The sequence below is a fragment of the Vanessa atalanta genome, chromosome 1 (assembly GCF_905147765.1).
Source record: "Vanessa atalanta chromosome 1, ilVanAtal1.2, whole genome shotgun sequence".
In the NCBI taxonomy this organism is placed as follows: Eukaryota; Metazoa; Arthropoda; class Insecta; order Lepidoptera; family Nymphalidae; genus Vanessa; species Vanessa atalanta.
In genome coordinates this window covers 9,547,916-9,560,428 of record NC_061871.1, presented here as the reverse complement: position 1 = coordinate 9,560,428, position 12,513 = coordinate 9,547,916, and the positions used below count along the sequence as shown (strand labels likewise).

Sequence of the window (12,513 nt, the reverse complement as noted above, 5' to 3'; positions counted from 1 at the left end):
TGTAAAATTTGAATTTATTCATTATTAAAGTTTTAAAATATTCTTAGGTGAAAAATTAATGAAAGATCCATTGAGCTCCGTGGACCATATAGAATCAAAATGCGAAGAATTAAGGCGAACGAGTTCATTATTGATAGAAAAAATACAAAAACGAAGTATGTTATTAATAAAAGCAAGAGAACTAATGGACAGGATAGATAAGGTATTTTAATAGTTTTTGCTTTCCAATTTGATTATTATATATTATATAGTTCTATAATCTATACCATAAGTTTCTTTAAGATTTAAATGATCGTGATATATTTATGGTTAAGGCGGACAAGTCGTCTATCGTTAGACGACTAGTCGCTATGCTCTGTCTGCCTGACTATGTGGTGAGAATATATTCTTACACTGCCTACAATGTTTATGGAGCGAAGTTTTCCTGCTCGCCTTCGCTTCCTTTGCCCCATCATAGTCATTCATAAGTAGGTAATGGGTAAATCAAAATGCAGGCAAACGAATGGTGCGCGACGGGCGTGGAGATCCTGGCGGGCGAGGGCGGGCTGCTCGCCGTGGACAAGCTGCTGGACGACGCCAAGAGCTTCGGCCTCGACGCGCCCGAGCCCTTCCGCGACATGCTGCTGCACTCCGCCACGCAGGAGACGCGCGCACTCGTCACGCAGGTACTGACGACTGACGACTGACGACTGACGACTGCTCGCTCGTCTGCTTTACGATTGATTACGCGATATGAAAGTCACTATATATATATGTATTTGTTTTTTTTTTAACTTTATGGATTTGAATAATTGATAAAATGCAAAAAAACTACATTGAAAATTATTAAGTATTTGATAAATTTGATTAATCATAGGAAATTGAGCGTTATTAGATGAGCTAGGGGATGGTCCTCTATAAAAAAAAATGAAATTAAATACAGATTATAATCCGGTCTGGTTAGTAATTTTCGATTTGACATAATTATTTTCTATTATAGCAACATGCAAAAATAAGCATAATATACTTTACAGAAAAGAATGCTTTATCAGAAACTTTCACCATTTGGATCAACAGATTTTCATACATAAAAAAGTTACGCTTATTTTAGATATTAAAAACATTATTAGTTCATTTGTTACTCTATATTGTCTAACGTATGAATCAATGAAACAAAATAAAGGTTTGGTCAGACAGTGGACGGAGTGTTACGGCGATGCGACGCAAACGTGACAGTATGAGACGTGATTTCTCGAGCATTTTGAAACTAGATGTCAATTGAAAATAACAGCCTAAATTAAAATGAATGTACATCCATAGGCGAAGTAAATAAGCAAACACGAGAAAAAGCAAAAATGGCTCCACAACCGAATTAATTGACATCTAGTTTCAACATCGGCCGCTGGCCAAACACGGAGCGCGTCGGCGCTGTGTGCAATCTTCTACATTAAATAGTACTCCTCGTCCTCCCCTGCCTAACTTTTGTTTGCTTAGGGGTCGATTTATGTGAAATGTATTTTTATTAATATCTTTGAAATCGAAAGAACGAGGATTAACTACGAGCGGTCCGCAGGTGTGCCAGCGCGTGGAGGACGTGTGGCTGATGGTGTCGGTGAAGCGCGCGTCGCTGCAGCGCGCGGCGGCGCGGCCCGCGCGCCCCGTGCACGCCGTGCCGCCGCACGTGGCCGCCTCGCAGGTACGTCGCCACAGCCGCGCCGCACATACGCTGCCCGAGCAAACACTTTTTATTTATTTAGGACGAGCATTTTTTCGTCTACTGCCAACAGGTAAACATCAGGAAAATAAGACCAAACTATGAGGTCGATACTTTCTCTACCCTTTCGACTAAATATAGAAAGTCTGTATCTTTGTAGTTTTTTTAATTAAAAAGTATACTAACGAATCTATAGTTCTAGATAGTCGAATAACAAAATTAAAATATCGTATAATTTAGGGTGTAACTTTCCTGTTCCTGCACTCGATGATTAATATTCTGTTCGTTCACGCCTAACGCCGCGTCGGTCATACAAATTCTGCCATCTACTGCGTGTGCTATCGAGTGACGTGAAATCCAACCACATTTTCGTCAAACGAATGACGATTGACTGAATCCCATGACTAAAAAAGTACGCATTATAATTATTTTGACGATTCATCGCGGCTTACTCCTAAAGCATCACAATTGCATATTGCAATTACGTAAGGCTGATCTTGGCGTTACGACTACCGATCATAGTTCGAATCATAGGCTAGCCAATGAAAGCAATTAACAGTTATTGAAGTTTTCCGTGAAGGAATTCTTAGTAGCAGTTAGATTAGAAGTAGCCGATAGCTTCCACCTATCTAAAATATCTACCGCAATTGCCTCGCGTCTGTCTCATCAGACGAAATATTATTTTCGTCTGTATATCCGATTATAATTCAATATAAAAGAGAAATAAAGAAACTACATGAAATCATTGAAACATTATATTTTTTAAATAAGTATAAATTATTATTTTTTAATTTTTAATCGTAAAAAGAACTATTCGAATGTGAATATTATTAAAATTACAACTCGTTACGTATAAGGAACTGTACTACATGTCCAGATTGCTGTGCAAAAATATGCAAAAACCAGTAGTTGTTACGTAGAAAGTGCGAGAAAGCATGCGTGGAGGTCGTACAAGGTATCATTACTGGAAGGCTAATGATATATATTATGCATTTTGAATATTATTACCGCTGATCATATGCAAAGTCTTTAAAAACAACACATAGTATATACATTTTTGTGTCACGCACTTGTCTTGAAAGTTACAATTAATGCGCTAACAAATATTTCAAACGCGTTAATTTGCGTAAAACCAAAAAGAAAATAAACGGAGAATTATTTGTTACGTTATGGTTTTAGTTTAGGTATTGTAGCTTCATCTAGTTTTTCCATTAAATTTATATTATTAAAATATATGTAAATACCAATCATCGATAAATAGCTGTGGTATTTCAATTTAAAGTCGATATCGGGTTTGATGAAATGATGTAAATGTCAAGTCGAGAATAATATATTTTTTTATAATGAAAATAAAATGCCTTTTTTGAAAATAAAGTTTAAACATATTTCTTAAAAAAAAAAATCTTAACTTACTCAGTCGTATGATTTTTTATTTCACTGATTATTATGGAGCATACATATTTTTATGAGCCTACTTGAATAAATAATAATTTGATTTTATTATAATCTACTGGGTAGCCTTACTTTTTTTAAACCTGTTGAATTGTGCATTGTTACAGCAATATTTGCCTTTTATTCGACGTTTTAATTACGTCATTAAACTAGTTACGAGACTTTTGCATGATCAAATTACAATTAACTTTTTTGATCTACCAAATGTTGTTTGTTGTTAAAATTTGTTATTTTTTCCAATTATATATATTATAATATTATTCAAATCACTTATTACAATGTACCTTTTATAAGGCATGTAGAGAAATTTGGACAAACTTTCTTAGTAACTATCAAACTTTCATGCCATTATTGTATTAATATATGTAACGTGATCATGACTTCATTGTTTAGATGCTTTCTAACCATCGGTTAGGGCTAACCCTTGCTTTGTGAGGTGAATTTTAAATATATCTGATACTCTTGAAAATATCAAGATACAGCTTCGGTATATTTTTTGTACCAATGTAGGAAAGTCGTTAGCTATGTGATAGGAAGTAATCTCTGATTTATTTCAAACTAATGGTTCCTTTAAAACATTTCCTCTTATAGGCAAGATAAGTTTAATCACAGAAATTTCTAAAAAAAAATATCTAACTAAACTCGTTTAGAATCCAAGTAGCTTACCTCGGTATACTCAAGTTTTTTTCATGTTTTGTGATGGCAATACGACGCTTACGTAATTTGTTACTTGTAATCTATGAGATTGATCTTTAAACAACCGACAAAAACCTACCATTTGAAACTAACTTTAATAGTACAAACTAGTTCTAAAAGTAACTCATTCGAAAATAAAATTTATATAATGGAAGAAATTGACAATTAAATAAACTTGTCGCTAAAATATTTTAATCGAACAATATTACAAACTAGTTTTCGCCTCCGGCTTCGTTCGTGTTTGAAGGAGGTGGGGGTTATGTCTCTACGCGTGTTAATACGTATTGTAGGTAGGCTATGTTCTTCATGATTTTCAAGATGATCGATTGAGTGTATAAGATATGAATGCGTAACAAAGAAATAACCAAACTAAGTTCCGCATTTAGAATATTAGTTGAGACGTTAATGCAATAATAAAACAAGTCTTAATTTTAAATATAATGTTATATAAAATTTAACATTTACATAGTATAACAGTTGCTACATATTAGAGGGTACGCGGTTAAACAAATATTGGTATAAGGTATGCATAATATAGACGACAGTTTTATGGCGTGGTAAGTGAAAGTGGTTACAAGACATTGTGTAAACCATAATATTATAGACCATTGGTGCAATATCCGTGACGATACATGATCGGACGTCATAATCAAAACCGTACGTCGAACTGACGTATTAGCAATTTAATTTGTAGGTAGGTTGTGTTTCCATAATATAACCTTTTAAGAAAGTAACGAGCTGATAATATTTATGGCTTGACTTTAAAATTATTGTGTATATTTTTATAATTATCGACCGATCTAAAAGATTTTCTTCCGCAAAACCACATAACTGTAGATTAAAATAAATTAACAATCAATGCTAAAAATCATAAAGCGGACGTAAAGTACATTATGTAATATCCAGCAGCTGCATCTATTATAACGTTTGAGTGATTCTGTGAGTCGTAATCAATGACAATTGAATGACGCCGCTGGGCTTCGAGCTCGAATTCATTTCAAGAGGTCGTGACCCTCGCCCCTACCGGTGTCGCCGATATCCAGACTGACTTTATTATTGATTAAAATTAATTAAATATTATTTTAATTTATTTACAGTTAGTATAATTCTATATAACATCATTATTATATGACCGTAATTAGATAATCTTCTTACGTGATTAAAAAATACATCTTAAATCTAAAATAATTTCATGATATGCATAAGTAAATACTATGTCATTCTTATTCGTCTGTGTACGTATTTAAAAAAATAATGGAAGAATATGAAAAAACTTAAAATTTGAAAGCAGTATATATGCAAGCCATTGATTTCAAAATATAGTTAAATAAAATACTCGGAAGTTATTCGTGGAGTTTTAATACGTCAGATAAATAACGTCGGAAACTGCTCGTTGTTTAATTATACCTATCCAAACTTAATATTATAAATGCGAAAGTAATTCCGTCTGTTACCTCTTCACGCTTAGAACGTTTAACCGATTTAGATGAAATTTGCTATGGTGGTAGCTTGAGTCCTCGGGAAAGACATAGATAATTTATATATATATTTTTTGTCTTTTAATACCCCTTGTGTGGGAAAAATGGGACATGACGGTTTGTGCGCTATAGGTAAAGTTTTATAAATGTGGCGCGTGTAAAGCCGCGAGCCAAACTAGTATATAATAAGTTAAATGGTTAAAATCATAAAAAGCTACATATATGAGATGAATTTCTATCTTAATTAGAAGTCGTATTTCAGGTATCTATGTCGTACAAAATGACTATAGATGTCGTATATTTTTTTGCAAATATACTGATTACATTTCGGCTATAAAATATTTATATATGTAAGTACTTCATAATCATAAATTAATGTATATTTTTAATTAAATGTATTTCATTTTATTATGAAAATATGTTATAGTTATGGATAATTTCTCAATATGTCTATTTAGTTTTTAGCTACATTACAAAAACATAGAACGTTAAAAAAACGGTTTGTCAAGTTTATTTTTTTAATATAGTCAATCACTTTATTAATAACCAATAAAAAAAATTTAAATGACCTTAACAAGTAGTTCTCACGGTAGACATTAAAAACTGCACACAAGTCTAGCAACCTGATAGTTTTTATTACAAGAGCAACTAACGCAGATGCTAATAAAATTATCATTACCTAGCTTCCGTCAGCGACTTTCCCCGCGTGTCAAGGGAGGAGGTCAGGTGTTAGGTGCTCTATGATCTTTTCTGTATTACTGGCCAAGTGTATGCAATTTCATGGTGATCAGTTGTGTAAGTGAGATATGAAAGCGTAACAAATAAACTTACTTTTGCATTTACATTATGAGGTAGGATAGACTATCGTATCGTGGTAATTTCTATTTGTATACGTCAGCGTTGTATAGCATTTGTTAAGAAGGATATCAGTTTCAGAACTCCTTTATGCAGAGCGGCCTTAGAGACATCAAAATTCCGAAATGTCACTAGTCTAATGTACACTATTCGGTAATATGTGTATAGTTAAATTAATATTATTTTATCATAATCGGTTAATCATTGTTTCCTGCTCAACGGAATGCGTACTCCAAGGCAACTCGGTGACTGGAACTTCGATAGCTTTCAATACTTGTCTATGGTATTGATTTTGTTTTATTATTCTAGATCTACAAAACAGGTTCAGTATAATATATCGTAGGTATTTTTCATTTCATCGCTGTTTTATTATTATGAGAATGCATATAATTTATGTTCACGATCAAAGTAATATATATAATGTAATATCGGTTAATACAAATATAACTGAAAAAAGCATAGTCATTTTGTGCATTAACGATACGAGAATCTGACACATTTTAGTTTGACTTAGGTATAATTATATTAAAAAGAGGTAAAAATTGTTTGTTTGTATGTAAGGTTAATCTACGGAACCAATGATCCATATTAAATGGAATGGTACATTATTCCGGAACGTTATAGAGTTTAAATTATATTTATATGTTATATTTTTTTTTTTTAAATTGCACCCGTTGTTTTTTGTGTTTCCAGGCCACTAGTCAATTATACAAAGCATTAACTATTTGTAATCTTTAAAATTATAACGCAATTGGCATGTCAGTATATAACTGACCATCTTTTTTATTGATCTGTTGACTCTATTTAGATTTCTAAATAATATAAATAATACATAATCATATATTGTTGACACTACGATGTCGAGGGACAGCGTCACCGGTAGGGGTGCGTATACAGAGACTCAAGCTAGGTGATTGGAGTCCACTTAAGAATTGAAAATACGCACGTTCTAAAGGTGCTTCCTGTGAGATCGGCTCTCGGCTTAGGGCGTTAAATATTTACATTTATTAAATAACACAAACAAGAAGTGACAACATAAAATAGGTAAAAATATTTAAGTGATATGAAGTATTTTTATCTTAACAGACGTTTCTATAAAATATATATGATGACACTTCACCACGCTGATAGATTAAGACTGTCTATTAATGATTGTGATATCACCTAATTACGACATTATTTTCTAAGATGTTATTAAACGAACGGTACGGATTTTAATCTGATCATGCACCTCAAAGATTTACAGATAGTAAATTTGTAAACGTAATAAAAAAGAGGATGTATCTTTACTTAAGGATGAAATTCTCAGACTTCTGAAGTTCATATCCGGCATTCGCGGTGGATTTACCGAGTGTCCGATAACGTTATCCCGAATTATTTACTTATTTTATTTAAAAAGTCGTAGAGATATTCTAATAAATATAATTTGTATAGTATCTGAATTTAAATCTCGGAAACTAGTACTACTAAATGGGTATTTTTAATTTGTTTTCACCATGAAATCAATTTACGTTTTTTTTGTGTGTAATCTATATACTTAATATGCGATACGATTTTTCTTCGCCTCATTCTGAATAGTCTAGCCTTTAAGATTACAACATTCCATTCTCAAGGTGTGTTCACCTTGAGAGGACTGTTATCTTCCATCTTTGCAGTCCGTAAAATGTATTATATCATACCTAAGTATATCGTGGAAAATGTGTTTAAATCAAGTATAATATTAAACGAAAAATATTAGCAAATATATATGTTTAAACTTTAACATAATAGGTTTACTAGAAATCGTTAGGTGTATGGATGTTTTGGATACGTTGATCTAGAGAGACAACCTTGTCGTGTCGCAGAAATTAAAATACAAAAAGTTTTTCTTTGTTTTTCATTTCGATGACTTTTGATAAAAAACGTAAATACTATTTAATACGACTTTGATTAATATCACTCAATATAAACAGAGTATCACATTCCAATTATAACTGACGGTTATTTTATTCATAGAGCACTTTTATTCGTATTTATTCCAAGAACATAAAACTGTTCTCACAAATAACTCAAGCCTAGAAGTATGAATGTTGACGTACTATTGTTATAAACGCAGAACCGCGTGATTCTCCATTCCAGGTGCAGCACAAATAACAATAGCTATGCGTCCTGTCTCACATATTTTCTGTACCGATTCATGAGAAATGTTACCGTCTTAGGACTCATCTATCGTCATGAAAAAGTTCTCATAGCTGTTGTATGCAACTTTTCTAATTTAAAAAAGGCTAAATATATGTTGCCAGTATACATATCATATTACTATTAGCTTGCCCGAATTTAGTACACAAAAATTAACCCGTAATATTGTTTTAAATATATGCTATAAACAAATATATATTATAGTAATAGAAACAGTTTCGGTTGGACTTACTGTGCTAATAAATATATCATCAGATAACATTTATAGCAAACAAATATCTTAATAACAAAATAGATATAGCAGTGTTTGTTGTGGTTTGACTAAAAGCTATTTAAATTTATACGAAAGGTTAATTATCTATGGGTTAATGTAATTGGAGGATTGTTAGTATGAATTAACAAAACACCTATGTTATTTATATAAAGATCGTGCATCTGTTCCAATCTCGACAGCGTTCGCTTCAAAAGCGCCCACCTACAATTATCTCGTCGACTGTATATAATATGTTGTATATTAAAAATGTGCTATACATTTAAAGCTAAATATAGGGCATGTCCGCTGACAAGGTAAAAACTGACATAAAATAAAAGTTTAAATAAATCTGATTTAATAAATAAATATGAGCCGAGATGGCCCAGTGGTTAGAACGCGTGCATCTTAACCGATGATTTCGGGTTCAAACCCAGGCAGGCACCACTGAAATTTCATGTGCTTAATTTGTGTTTATAATTCATCTCGTGCTCGGCGGTGAAGGAAAACATCGTGAGGAAACCTGCATGTGTCTAATTTCAACGAAATTCAGCCACATGTGTATTCCGCCAACCCGCATTGGAGCAGCGTGGTGGAATATGCTCCAAACCTTCTCCTCAAAGGGAGAGGAGGCCTTTATCCCAGCAGTGGGACATTTACGGGCTGCTTATGTTATGTTATGATTTAATAAAGCGTAAATCTGGAAAATAAAAAATAAAACAAAATTTACGTATCTCTTTATAACATGATCTGCTATTTGTAATTAATAGTTGGATTCAATGTTATTAAAAACGGAACTCAAAAAAAATAATTAGTTAGTTGAAAATATATTCTGATTGATACCTGATTCATCCATCACACGGAAACAATGGAAGCATTTAGTTGTAACTCGGCGGTGATAGAGATCAATGTAGGATGTGTATTTGTTTATTTTGTACTAGTTTTCGCCCGCGTGTTATGATCTTAAATTATAGGTAAGAAAGTCGATGTCCTTTCTTGGAGTTCAAGGTTGATTCATAAAAATTTCATCAAATTCGGTTTTGTAATTTAGTCGCGTAAGAGACATATACTTTCGCATTATAATATTAAAGTCATTCAGATTATAGAAACAATATTCTCCAAAACTTAGTATCAAATAACAGTTCAACACAAATATAAACTTAAATAATTTTCTTTAATCGCATATACAACATTTAACATTTACTGTTTAGGTAATTACGAAAAGTTATGAAATAAAATACAATAATATTAAATTTCATATGTACGTATTATTATTTTATATTCTTATCGAAGCATCTTAAATACATCAGCTTATTTTAGAAGGTTAGTTTGAAGTTCCTGGATTCGCCGAGGTTGAACGAAAGTAACAATTATCAAACTGGATCGTATTATATTTGTTGGGTTTTGATCTCGTTTTATACTTTCGTCCGATTTATTAACGGGATTTATAATATGTAATTGAGTACACGCAAGCCGACGTCGCGTGTTTATTACGGTACTCAACGATATAAAATTACGAACTCATAATACCGCTTTTAGCAATTTTTTAAGCAATTCAATTCATATATGCATCTATTTATCAAAAATGTAGTTCGACTGCTTCGTTGGTCTAGTGGCTAGCTTTTAAGGCTATAGATACTGTGGTCCCGGCTTCAAGCCCCTGATCCGGTCCCTACAATTTTTTTAAATAATTCTGCTCATACATTTTTGGTCGAAAAAGGTACGCGTACAACTGATGCATCTGATCATTAATTGTCACATAGTACAGAGGCATTGTTAAAAGTGTAATGCATATTTTTATACACGGTCAATGCTCCGCAAACCATTAGAACGAAGATGATATGTCCTTATGTGCCTCTAATTTTCACCTTTCTAACCGTAAAACAGCAACAGATGGATAAAAAATATTTGGTGGTAGAATTATAATTTAGCGATACCTATTCAGATATCAAAAGGAATCATGATAAAATAAAATATATTATTATAAATAAAATAATAATTAATAATATATTTCTAGGCGTTGCTGAGTTACTTCCATTGATCAATCCACAGGTATAAAATTGATATATGTATTTTTTTACCTTTTCTAATTTTAAAAGTTGACATCAGTTTTGACGACGTAAGTAATGCATTGTCACTGATAAGAAGTTGGTTAACAATAACAAATTTTGTTTAATGAAAAGAAATGTTTAGAATTTATCCTTCTGCATGTAAAACTTCAATTTATGTAGACCATAGAAATATAATTATTTATTATTGTAACTGATAAAAAAGTTTTTTTGGTGCTACCAGTATTAGTATTCAAAGTTTGAGTAGAACTCTCTTTTTATTTCATTTACAAATAAACGGAAAACGATGATCCAAACTTACTTGCTAGAGCCTACTTGGATTAAGTACAATTTTATTTGATTCGAGTTAACGTCGAATCGTCGTCTGACCAAAGATCCCGCTAAGAAGAATAATATATATACTACTGGGCTTTTGAAATTGACGACTATACTCGTTAGTGTCGTACTCTAAGCACTCAAATTCCACAAGGTGCTTAATACCACCGATCGGAATTATATTTATTCGTCATATTACTTTCGAAAGGAGCGGATTTTCACATTAATTCTTAAACTCGATCAGGTTTATTGATCGTCGTTTTACCTATTTAGAAACACGTAATGACCAAACTTGTCATATATCTGAGTATGAACATGCGTGTCTATAATGTCGTTCGCCCACATACTCAAACCTTATGCAGAAAGCGCTGTTGACCCTGGCTGATCTACCGAAAAGACAGGTCCTCGAACCTTGGATTATTTAAATTAAAATGTAAGCTATAAATTAATTTAAACAACGGCTGCAACTGACTATATATTTTTAATAAAAAAAAATTAAGAAAAAGCATTTTTAAAAGGAAACTGTTATTTAATTTACTGAAACGAATTTAATTTATTATATTAGATTGTATTTATCAGCAGCACCAAAAGTGGGAACTTGTTTGAGTTACAAGATTTGACCCACCCAAGAGAGAGGTGAAATAAAATAAAATCTTGTAAAAATAAAGTGTCGATTTTAAAATATATAGCTTCATAGTTAAGGCATAAATTCAAAGCTCGTTAGGAATATACAAACGTAAATAAAAATAGGAAGTGATTGCTTGCGCTCGAACTCACCACTGCATTGCGCTTTTGCTTAATTTTATTTCACTTCGAGTTGTTTATATACGACTTTGGAATTTTAATTATGATAACACATTGTTTGCATTCGGATTAATTACATATTTAATTAACGGATGTTAGTTTTTTGTCCTGTATTTTATATTTTTGAGTAATTTTAATGGCTTTATTCCTCAATAAAAACAAAGAAAATATTCGGTTTAATATATTTGCATTAATATATATATAACCATATATATATATATATATATATATATATATGGCTTCAAATACTGTGATGCGTTCCCTTTCTAGTACATTAATTGAAACCCGAATACAAACAGATCTTGTTCTAAACCTTGTTTTGTTCAATACAAAACCAGCATAGTTTTACACAATGTATTAAATTTTCTAGTCGCCGCAAGTATTACGAAATTGACTATTTGCGAAATCGATAAAATATTTAACGTTATGTGAGTGATTACGAGGCATTGTTTATGTTTGGGATTTAACCATTATTAATAATTAAATATAATAATTATTAATGGCAACACTACTATTTATAGTAATTTGTAGTGTGATCAGTTCTGTTTCAAGTTCATTGACGTCAAATTAATATGAATAGTGAATCTGCTTTTGATTCATAATAAAATAACTTTCAATTTTGCCGAATCATCACAACTTATTAAGACTCATACAAAGCATAATATGTCAGTCAATGTACCAGTGGCCTGAATTTGCTTTGTATATTTAATAGCTGTTTGCCCT

At 32.0% G+C, this 12,513-nt stretch overlaps 1 protein-coding gene across 3 annotated transcripts in view; it reads left to right on the top strand.

Annotated features, from left to right (window-relative positions):
• LOC125065724 (guanine nucleotide exchange factor DBS-like) overlaps nt 1-12,513 on the top strand; it is a 77,013-nt gene that overhangs the window by 34,718 nt on the left and 29,782 nt on the right. For all 3 annotated transcript variants that reach the window (XR_007119639.1, XM_047673511.1, XM_047673519.1), the window contains exons 9-11: nt 48-202; nt 495-665; nt 1,553-1,675. Coding sequence is in view for 2 of the 3 variants with exons in the window: in XM_047673511.1 (XP_047529467.1) it covers nt 48-202; nt 495-665; nt 1,553-1,675 (449 nt within the window). In the remaining variant the exon portion in view is untranslated. The remainder of the gene's footprint in view (nt 1-47; nt 203-494; nt 666-1,552; nt 1,676-12,513) is intronic.